Genomic DNA, 11,974 nt, shown 5'->3' on the forward strand with positions numbered 1-11,974 from the left:
GGCCCAAGCAAATAAGTTGCATGATGACCTTGGTCTGGTCATGGTATGAAGGTTTAATATCAGCATATCCTCACACTTACTAATGCTGCCTGCTTTCCATAGTCGATCCAGCGCTGAGTGGCGAAGTTTGTAGACTCTGCACAGTTGAATCCATGATTGAACCCAGCGTGATAGGCGTAGGGGAAGGTCACAATAAACTGACCTGCTTCCTGTGCAACCTGACAGAAACAAGAGATAAGACTTTAGACTTGTGTCTCAAACACTAGAATTAATTTTCCTTAACCTGAATCGCATTACTTTATTTTCAAACATTAATACAGAGTTATTCTGTATGAAGCATACCTCAGGATTAATACATGGCAGCTACCAGTGAGTGCGTTCACAAAAAGTTACATTCCTACATAGTATTTAGTTGCATTATCTCGAACATACAGGTCAAGTGTTTTGAGTCTACGCGGTGAATCAAATGCAATCAAAATCAATCTTGGACGCTAATTAGGCAATTAGCAAACAAGCTATTTTTACAATCACTTATTTTGTTGTAGCTAACTACTAAATCTAATGTTCTTTTCTTCATGATGCAGTATCTCTGCACACTGTACTGAGCAGGAGTGATTGACATCCCTCTCTCACATACTTTCAGCCTGCTATTCTACTTAAGCAGCACTAAAAACCATGGCAGAAGTAGGGAGAATTGGAATGGTTTAATCCTATTCAAATATAGAGTTATCTCTGTAAGCTAGTCATGTTAATATAGTTTTTAGTTGCTAGTTTGCTGATTTCATTTCCTTGGGTCGTTGCAACATCAAACATATTTAACGCACTCCATGTTCCACAAAATACAAATCAAAGAGTTCTCTGATAGATGGGGGATGCATTAATGTCACGAACTTTTTGAAGTCATAAGAGCTATTTCTGATTATATATTCACAAACGTTTTCTCTTCTCATTTTACTTTTCACCCCAAATACATGGAATCATTTTGCATACCACAAACATCAGTTGACTGAACAATGTAGCTACCAGCAACGAAACAACAAAGGGAAAAAACCCCACAAAACTTCTTTCACTGCACATCACATGTCCGTCCATCCTCCATCCATCCACCCATTTTCTGTACTGCTACTACACAGGATCGCGGGGGGAGCCTAGAGCCTATCCCAGGGAACTCTGGGAAAGAGGCAGGGCACAATCGTACACACATTCACACACTACGCACAATCTGGAAATGCCAACCAGCCCTGTACTTCTGGGGTTTCCTCAGCAAGTCCAAAGACATGCGTGCTTCAGGGTGAACATGCAAAGTCTGTGCACGGCGGAGGTGGGATTCGAACCCCCAACCCTAGGTGTGAGGCAAACGTGCTAACCATGCACGTCACACAATTTATGAAAACTAAAAATTTTAATATTAATTGAACAGACCCTATTGCCAGCTGATTTTTTGGTGCCTTTTGTGACATTATCTCATTTGAATTAGCAAAATGCAAATATAAAATATATGTAAATACATTCATGCATTTATGTAAATAATTCCCCTTGTCTGCTTTTTTTGTTCTTTGGCTGTCTATCTTCACTCGAGAACAGACGTTAACAAAAAAACTCATTCAAATTGGAATTATTTACATAAAAGCAGCTCCAGCCACTTTCTTCCCTTTCTTCCTTTCAGTGCATGAATGAGTGATGTTCGTGTCTGCAATTATGACTTTTCTATAAAAAAAAACCAAACAAACAAACAAGCCATTGCTTAGACAAATCGAATGTGAACTACACTGAAAGTTTAGAGTTAGCATTTCCAGCGGTGTTTCTTCAATTAAAATGTGTTGTCAAATCCGGAAATGTTTGAGGGGTATAAATTTTTTTTTAAAAAGCCATTAGTTGCCAGTAGTAACTGAGAGTTTTAGAGTTAATTAAAGCAGCTGTATGCAAAACACAAACCAACCTTCTCAAGAGGGATGCCATACTTTCTTAGTATTGATGGGGAAATCAAAGTCATTTTGTGTCGCAAGAAGGCTTCACAGCTTTGTGCACTTCCAGGAAAAAAGCCTGCAAAGCACAATCAGATAAACAATCAGTATGCCCAAACAGTCTCACAACTGCCAGACAGAACAAGTGGAATCCTGGGACTCATAGGAAAAGTACACCAAAATATTCAAATGCAGTCATTGTTTTCTTTAGCTCAAAGACTTGGTGTCCCGGGCTTGCTTCTTTAGTTTTGCCTTGGAGCTATGATACTAACAAGGAATGAGAGATTAAAACAGACAGTCTGTTCAAACTGTATGCCTAAATCATCACATCACAACTGCAACAGAGTTCTTCACTCTCTCAAGTACACTTATTCATGTGCTTTTTTCCACTATATGAAAACCACTTATCTATAAAATGTCTGAAATTATGTTAAAAACCTATAACGGTACACCAAAATCATCTTCAGACAAACAGCAGATTCAGAAATGGTGAGGCTAAAAGTTTTCCAATGGAGATTAGTCCTGTAGCTCCAGTACAACATTAAAGAAGCAAACTGATAAACCATATATTGGCTAATTGACTGCATTTGGGATTTTTTTGGTTTTATTGTAGAAATGTTCCTTTAATAGTGAATCGATTCTAATGAGAAAGAGAGAGAGAGAGAGAGAGAGAGAAGAGAACAAACATCTGCTCCATCTGTACACAACAAAAAAAGCAGACTTATTCCTACCTTTAGCGAGACGTTCTAATCGCTTCCCATGTTCTGGCGGCACAACGTACCTGCACAGGTGAACACACTTAGTTACTTAGTCAGTAGATATCTATTTGCCTCTTTAAATACAACACTTAAAAAGCTCTAGGAACTTCAGTAATTTGAGCACATCCTCTTAACGGAGGTATAGGATTGTGATTACTATTCTGTTCTATCACAGTAAAACCGACTCGGCTGTTTAACAGACTAAGCAGAATTCAAGAGCATTCAATATTTGATAAAATGTCAAATATTTCTCTCAAGTCAAAGTCATTGTGCTTTACTGACCAAGGGCAGAAGCTAACAATGTTGTAAAAAAATAAAAAAGGAAAAAAGAAAGACAAAAAGTTCAGGTTGTCTTATAGATCACTTCTTTACTAAAGGCAGCACTACTAAAAGAAAGGCACAAGCAGAGCCAGAGTTTTCCTGCTATCAGACTACTTTAAATACAGGTAAGGGTGTTGATAAAAATTTTTCTCTTATCTAATTTATTTTTTTTCCTATTATTTAGTTGCATGTTACATACGAATGCACTCACTGTCAATAATAAGGGGTTTAGAGTCCTTTAACATTGATGAAATGAGAAATTAATTACTGTGGGGTTTTTTTTTTAAAGAAATCCTTAAGAAAGTATAGAAATAAGAAATTATGAAAATCCTCTGAACGTCCTGTTCACACAGAATTGAGAAGTCAGTCAGCATGTGTCAATCTGTGCAGGATTTTGATGTTGTCACATAATGCGTCTTCTCCAAATCTGAGGTAATTTTGAAAAACTGCAAGCTCCTATTAATATTGCAGCGTTTGCTTGATTTTGTGTTAACTTCTGCGATCAAAAAAATCACAAAATCCTGTAGGGACCAATGTGTTATGCTCTCATCAATACTGCTTTCAGGCAACAAAAAACACTGTTCTGTGCTTGTATTTGTGAAGAAATATGTCTTGTTGGAAAATGTTCTTGTTAAGAACACGTCACGTTAGTGTACTCAGACTAATGGATGTGACTAAATTAGGGCTCTACCAGGACTTGGGTTCTCCAAAGTGCAGATAGTTGATACTGTAGAGATCCATGTCCTCAGTGTGCCAGGCAAACGTGCTCTTCCACATCCCGAAGTACAGATACGGTGTGTTCACCCCTTTAATCTTGATGCCACTCTCTCTCTCCACTGTGTCCAGAATAGTGTTCAGATGCCCGATGTTCCACTCGTTTACGTCCTGCAAAGAAATGTACAGTGACTCATACACATGCACGAGGCACAGCCAGTAGGGAGTCTGTGCATCATGAACCATATTCCAATTGTTATATCTGCATCCACAATTTATTAAACATTATATTATATTAGATGATGTTTTTCATTGACCCACACTCTATACTTACGCAGACTGATAACCCAGTCTGCATAAGTGCCATGCTCAATATTTTCTAAAAAATATTTTAAGTCAGACTGTGTTTACTTTTAACATTTGAAAGAACCACTAAGTCATAAAATATTACTAAGGAACTGTCTTATTTTTACTCTAAAGTTTACACTTAGAGGAACACATGCCTGTGACAGTCTGTGAAAAACTGGTATAACAGCATAAAGAATGGTTACTCACTGGATCGTAGAGAGTTCCGTTGACATCCGCTCCATAGAGTGGGGGATTAAATGTGAGATTCTTCCAGTACTTCCTCTCCAGCTCATCAAAATCTACATACCGGGGGTTGCAGAACCTGTGACAAAATGGTCAGTGAACAGCTGACTGGAGGAAAGAAGACTCTTAAAGAAGATAAACTGGAATGTGAATTAGAGATGGCATCAGAATTGTGATAAATAACCCTTGGGTGATTATAATAACAAATAACCACCATTATTTATCTAAGATAAATAATGACTGCGTGCCTGAAATGTCCGAGATAAATAATGACTGCGTGATTGAAATGTGCGAGATAAATAATGACTGTATGATTGAAACGTCTGAGATAAATAATGACTACGTGATTGAAACGTCCGAGATAAATATTGACTGCGTGCCTGAAATGTCCGAGATAAATAATGACTGCGTGTCAGAAATGTCCGAGATAAACAATGACTGCGTGCCTGAAACGTCCGAGATAAACAATGACTGCGTGTCAGAAACGTCCGAGATAAATAATGACTGCGTGCCTGAAACGTAAGAGATAAATATTGACTGCGTGCCTGAAACGTCCGAGATAAATAATGACTGCGTGTCAGAAATGTCCGAGATAAATAATGACTGCGTGCCTGAAAGGTCCGAGATAAATAATGACTGCGTGATTGAAATGTCCGAGATAAATAATGACTGCGTGATTGAAATGTCCGAGATAAATAATGACTGCGTGATTGAAATGTCCGAGATAAATAATGACTGCGTGATTGAAATGTCCGAGATAAATAATGACTGCGTGATTGAAATGTCCGAGATAAATAATGACTGCGTGCCTGAAATTTTTCACCTGTCTGTGTTAGCGACCTTGCGGAACTCGCGGACAGTCATGGGCTTCTTCTGGATGTTGTACTGTGTGAAAAGCCCGGACTGACCCGTCACCACTTGTTGAATAGGAGCAGGAATGACCAGGTCATCAATGTCATCATATGTGCAGCGGGGCTTCCAGTCCTTAGGAGGCACAACCTGTGGCAGAAACAACAATCTGTCTGCATATTCACAATGTTGATTCTATTTAATGTTGTTTTTTTACCATAACTAATTTGTTACAATGATACTGTGTTTGAAAACGTACTACATGTTTAAGGGTCTTGGGGTCATGAAGCAGTGTCTTTATCCTTAAAGACCAATATTAGATTTTAAACAATAAATATTGCATAAACCGAATTTATTTTAAACAGCATTTAGTAACGCAGGCTACAGGGCATGCTGGCTATTAACATCGATGTATGACTACAAGCCTGTCAGCAGCCTTTTTATCTAAAGATCATGTAACCGTGAGCTGAAAGTGCATGTTCATAGTCAGGTAATCTGCAGGATCAAACTTGGCTATATTTTAAATAGCAACTTTCTTGGACTCCATGTGCCAATGGATAACGTGTTCGTTTAAAATTTTCACTGTCCGCAAATTATGCAGGCAGCATGTAAAGGTCTTTCAAGAGTGTTAATGTCACAGGGTGTGTTTGGGTTCAGGGTCTCCGGGGTTGGGAAACATGGCTGTGAGAAAAGTGCATGGTGTCTTTAGAGCTTGGAGCAGTACTAACCTTCGCCATGCCAGCTAAGTGAGCGCCCTTTGACTCCATATAAGCAATGTAGCGGCTGAAGTCTTTGAATTCCTCCTTGGTCGGGTGGAAGGTCATGATCCTCGACCCAGGAGCCTGAGCTACTGAGTCGGAGGCCATAATGCTCCTGAGAGTGCAAAGAAAGTTTTAAATCAGAACAGAAAATCGATCAATCATGTATTGACAAGTACAAAGTACAGGTCAGCCGACTGATCGGTTTTGCCGATTGATAGGCACCAATAAAGACCGGTTGGAACTGTCCACACCAATATTTTTCCCGGTTGTTGTCCTTATACAGTAGGAGAGCAGCGTCTAGAGGCAAAATACAAATTTTTGAAGTGTTTTCTGATTCATTTTGGATGTCTCAATTTTTTTTCTTGTTATTTGGAGTGTTCATTTTTAGTTCAGTTTGGGATGTGTATCTGTTATTTGCTATAATAATTATTAAGATTGATATTTCATTAAAAAAGTACAGTACATTTGCATGGTACTGACAGTACTGTTTATTTTTGTAATAAAGTTCAGCAATATTTTACTTTGAGTGTTATGTTTTCATTCAGTATCAATTTTAAAAACTTTTGGGTGATTAATCGGTTATCGACAGGTTCTGCCTAACTTAGTTATCAGTATTGGTAAAATCCACTATCGGTCCACCTCTAATACAAACATCGAACAGAATTGTTGTGGCTGTTAAAGTAAATAACTAATTTATTTCCAAAAATTACAAATACAACTTTATTACACAGTAGGGTGTAATTACAATATTTACTAAGGGACTATGAACGTTAAATGACTACAATTTGATTTTCACACTGTAGCAATAGCACCTATGCTAAGAGTTAAAGGAGAATGTCCTACTACAGTAGTAACTACAACATTATAACACTAACAATTTAGTAAGAAATATTAACAATAATAAAAGAATAACTTTTTTAATTTTGCATTAACATGCACTCCCTTACTGCACTTGAGTTGGAATTATTATTAAACATCATATATGTTTATGACATGTTTAAACATGGGTTATCTGCTTATACTATTATGAACTCAATTAAGTGACGTAAGTCGAAAGTCTTCAAAAATCAAATTAATTACACAAACAAACGACGAGGAACGGAATAATTGTGTTAATGAATACATTAATGAAGTGCTCCGTTAAATTCCAGCCATTAACAAATGGTGTCATTTAACTGTCAAGGAAAGTAGCTAGCATGCGTGCTAACAGCGCCATCGCAGACCCAATAAGCCCCTCCCTTTGCTCATGATAGGACAAAATTCCGGTTAACGCTACAATTCTCCGCCTCTGATTGGTCCAATTTCAAGTCCTTCAAATCCAAGTTTAATTCCCGGATAAATTCATCATGGTTAGCTGACTGACTTCAACAACAAACTTTAAGTTCCGAGAAACAAATTAACTAGTAACTGATAAGTTAAGTTACTTTAGCATACTTCAGTGTTCCGTAGGAACGCTTAAACAACTTGTAACAGAGTTTTTTTTTTTTTACCTCATACACTTAACATTTGCGACAGAAAACAGTACTACTGCAATGCTAGTTAGGCTAGCTAGCTAGCAAAACAGTGCAGTGTCCATATTTGCGATAGCTCTTGCACGTCTGTGGAAAAACTAAACTTTCTCAAAAGGGAAAAATGTACATGCACTTACGTGTTTTCGACACTTAGCTGCACGTTGCTTTAACCAAATTCTCCAAATGAACACGGTGGTTGGGTTCACAACGGTTGGAAAAGATTGTCCTCCATTATTGTGACACACGAACGCGCACGCGCACTGTGGAGTTGTTTACAAAGATGGAAGAAGGCGTTCCCCCATGCTTTCCCATCGCAATGTTGTGCTTCTTCTCCACAGCGTCTCCGGCGTGAACACGCCCACAGCAAACCCTCTGCTGTGTGATTGGTCAGGAAAAACGACCCGGGTCCGATTACATCTGTATTTATTATTATTCATCATACAGTTTTATCCAAATTATTTTACAAAGAGGAACAAAGTATCAAGGTGCAATGAGCTGAACAGAAGAAGATTAGAGGCTTTCTTCAAGGGCCCACTGTAACTGTGGAGAAAATAGTTTGTTGTGTATTATTATTATTATAATGAATCACATTTCCCAGCATGTTAGGAAGTTGGGGTCAGAGTGCGGGGTCAGCCATGATGCAGTGTCCCTGGAGCAGAGAGGGTTAAGGGCCTTGCTCAAGGGCTTGGCAGCGCTGGAACCCCCGACCTTCCAAACAGTAACCCAGAGCCTTAACCACCAAGCTACCATTGCCCCCAATTATTATCCCCCTATTATTAGTATTATTATTATTATTTCATCTTGCACTTTTTGAAATGATGTGATATATGTAAAAATCCTCACTTATATTAGCTTGCCTACGATGTTTAAACTGTAATAAATAAAATAAAATAAAATAAATAAATAGCAGTGGTTATCTCGATTCATCCCAGTGACTCGAATCTTTTGATTCCGTTCACCAAAAAGATTGGTTCAGTGACCCTTTCCGTAAGTCACATCATTACATCAGTAGGTGGCATCAGTGAGTTTTTTTTTTTTTTTTTTTTTAGATTTTGTGAGTCCAGCCAGGTTCACACTCTACGATTTTGGCCACGATTTGGTCGTCTGAGACTAATTTTGAGAATCCTAAAAGAGTCCTATAATCCTAGGCCATAACCTGTAGTCTTTGACCGATAGTTTGACGTGTTCCCCGACAGTTCCCTGGCCGTTGCGATCAAATTTTTCCTCTGATTAAATTCTGCCAGTGTCAGAAGATTTGACGCACAGTCCTTTAGCGTGGCTTCTCCTTCTCCATGCGTCCGTTTTTCACGTCTTGATTGTCATACAGTCCGGCATTAATGACAACTGAGATCACACAGTGTGACACGGCTTACAGCATGGATCTTGTTCGTACAGTCTGACAAGCAACAGTCGCAAACGACTATTAAAAATCACACAGTGTGCACCCGGCTTTAGTCACTGTTTCACTGACTCAACACATCGTTTAAAAACGGCTAGTTTTCAAGAGGAAAGTTATAGTGTTACGATTGATTTAAACTGCCGTGTCCAATTCACAAAGAAAAGGTCTGGGTGCCGGCTAGTTTTGAGAACGTGCTCACAAATGAGGACACAATTGTAATTTGAAAAAAAAAAAAAACAACATTTTTACATTTGTGAATAAAGTAGGCTTCAATGCTACAATAATGTAAAAATAACCATCAGTCATTTTTATGTATGTACATTTGTGTACATTATGTACATTTGTGTATAGCGGATTATGCTATGAACAACACAACAACAACAACAACAACAACAACAACACATAAGTCTTGTCTTAATGCTACACACTTTTCAAATGCACTGTTCCGCCCTCTTTCTCTTCTTACAGATCCTCGTTCGTTCACCTACTGCAAGTTTGTGTAATGTTATAAAGCATAACATGGCATGCTGTTATAGGAAAATAATCCATAATGGGGTGGTGTAATGCAGCCCAACTCAAAACACAGATTATTTTCCTATAATAGTATAATACTTTATTCCTCTTATACCACAGTGATTTGCTAACAATTACAGTTATTAATTTAGTCATGTACAACACATGCTTTTTAACAATTTATAGTTCCATTTAATGTTGTGATATATCCATGAGACTATCCAAGTTAGTTCCTGTTATCACTTCCATTATAGCAGGTGTAAACAATCATTCCAACATCTCTTTTTTCTCTCTCTTGAAGATAATAAGACAAAAAAAAACCCAAAACAACTAAACAAAAGAAAAAACAGAAAAACACAGCTTGACATGTCATGTAAAAATAAAAAAAAGTCCTCTGTCCTAGAGTTCCTGTCCTCTGACTTCTGTGGTGGAAAACTTACTGACCTTTACAAAGCGCTGACATCCAAGACTTCTTTCATAGATATGAAATAAATAATTTAAATAATTCAATATTGCATTTCAAAAATCCATTTATTAGCCTTAATGTATATTGTCCATTATGCAAGTCTCTGTGAAGTCGCTGTTACTATAGAAACAATAACATAATAGAATGAGCAAATGAATATAAAGCTGTGATTTACCTTGTAACCGGCACTAATGTCAGAGATGCTGTTATAGAACATTAATCAGCACATTCTGACCCCATCACAGAATTTAACAGCGCTGTGATACAACTTTGGTAACTAATAAAAGGGTTAATTTTAGTGTTTTATTACTGCTGCTCAGTGGGTAAGCTATGTTGTGCTCAGGGCTTTGTGTGTTAAATGATTTGAAGAACTGAAGAAATGATTCAAAGCCAGAGGTGATTAAAACGTGTGTGTTGGAAAAGGAACATTTCTCTAAACAGTCTTCAGATTCTGAAAATTCTGAAAATGACCCCCCAGGGTGCATCGTTAGCGAATGTAATCAGTCGTCTATGACATGAGTGCTGTCTGCTGCTTGTTTCTTTGGTTTCAAGTTACAAGGCTAAAGTAGATCCCAAATAATGGAGGTCTGTCTCATCCAAAATCCTGTCCCTGAAAATCACACTATATTTCTTAAATCACCTATATTTCAAGGGTCTTGACATAACTCCAGTGGCTTAGTGGTTAGCATGTTTGCCTTGCACCTCCGCTCTGTGTGTACAGAGTTTGCATGTTCTCCCCATGCTTTGGGGGTTGCCTCTGGGGTACTCCAGTTTCCTCCCCAATCCAAAAACATGTGTTGTAGGCTGATTGGCATTTCCAAATTGTGTGTGATTGTGCCCTGTATTGGGTTGGCACCCTGTCCAGGGTGTCCCTCTTTGTACTCTGAGCTCCCTGGGACAGGCTGCAGGATCCCCCGTGACCCTGTGTAGGATAAGCGGTATAGAAAATGGAGGGATGGATAGTACTGGCAAATTCGTGATGTAAAATGTAAGTAATTAATTACATGATGATCCCTCTCTAGCATGTGCCGATATTAAATGATCTTATCACACCCATCCATCCCGGTTTATGATATAAAAAGTAGGACATAATAAAAAAGCAGCATTCCACATTTAGAGTAACACTTCTGTCTGCTGTGTTTTTCAAACTTTTAGAGCTTGAAAATCGTGAGTTATGAAATTACCGTATTCAGAACACATGTCAGGAGATTTCAAATTTGTCCAACATAGGGAACGTCAGAAGACGAGTCCTTATAGTGATCCGGCAAAAATATTGTATCATGCTGCATATTCTTTAAGGCTGGATCACGATCGATGTTTTTATCACAGTGGCTGAGGTGCTGTTCTCTTTCTGGGGTGCTTTCTTGGTGGTTAAACAAATTTGTCATGTATCTTCAATCTGTCAATCTTGCTGTTTCATGTGTTTTTCAAACAATTGTTGTTTGCTCCGTGTCTGTTTTGTAAAATCCAGTAGTTCCATACACCTTTTTTAGTTTTTAGGCAACTCCTCAGCCAAGCAATCCGATGAGGAAGCGTAAGGTGAGGAACCGCCTACTCTTGGTTATGATTGGTTTATTCATCAAGGAACAAGAGTCGGATTGGCAAATATAGAGTAAATTCTCGTTCATTAAAATCCCTGTGAAGTCGCTTGAACCTTGTAGCGTTATTCAACGTGTTGACAATTTCAACTGAAACAGGAAGTCAGGGCGGAACATATTGAGTGGCCCCTCCCCCTTTTTAAAATAGACAATAGTGTTTAGCTTACTTCACAGCCAGGAAACTTACAACTGTTGGGGGCAGGACAACTCAGATTCTAGAGAGCATTTGATTGGATGAAAAAAATCTCATGGAGAGGCTGAAGTGCAGAATGATGTCATCAAAATTGTTAATCCATATCGGTGGTAGAGAGAGAGATTCGCGTATATCTTATAAAAGCGAATTTTGTCATTGTTTTAGAGCACACTTAGGATAGATAGATCATAGATAACCTTAAGGCTAGCATTCATACTAAAAGTCACAAAACCTCCATTTTGATTTCATGGGGACTTTAAACATGTTGGGGTGTCATGTCTGAGCAATTTCTCTCTGAAATATTTCATATAGTATTTACTTACTCTGAGACACAGC

The 11,974-nt window shown here is 38.2% G+C and overlaps 1 protein-coding gene across 1 annotated transcript in view; it reads right to left on the minus strand.

Annotated features, from left to right (window-relative positions):
* kdm4aa (lysine (K)-specific demethylase 4A, genome duplicate a) overlaps positions 1 to 7,760 on the minus strand; it is a 38,053-nt gene extending 30,293 nt beyond the window's left edge. Inside the window, exons 1-8 of the mRNA XM_053683705.1 lie at positions 7,607 to 7,760; positions 5,926 to 6,070; positions 5,172 to 5,347; positions 4,313 to 4,427; positions 3,735 to 3,928; positions 2,696 to 2,745; positions 1,940 to 2,043; positions 81 to 218 (exon numbers count right to left, since the gene is read on the minus strand). Coding sequence (XP_053539680.1) covers positions 81 to 218; positions 1,940 to 2,043; positions 2,696 to 2,745; positions 3,735 to 3,928; positions 4,313 to 4,427; positions 5,172 to 5,347; positions 5,926 to 6,063 — 915 coding nt within the window. The 5' untranslated portion in view covers positions 6,064 to 6,070; positions 7,607 to 7,760. The remainder of the gene's footprint in view (positions 1 to 80; positions 219 to 1,939; positions 2,044 to 2,695; positions 2,746 to 3,734; positions 3,929 to 4,312; positions 4,428 to 5,171; positions 5,348 to 5,925; positions 6,071 to 7,606) is intronic.
* Between the last annotated feature and the right edge of the window lie 4,214 nt (positions 7,761 to 11,974).

Source organism: Ictalurus punctatus, chromosome 11 (assembly GCF_001660625.3).
Source record: "Ictalurus punctatus breed USDA103 chromosome 11, Coco_2.0, whole genome shotgun sequence".
Classification (NCBI taxonomy): domain Eukaryota; kingdom Metazoa; phylum Chordata; class Actinopteri; order Siluriformes; family Ictaluridae; genus Ictalurus; species Ictalurus punctatus.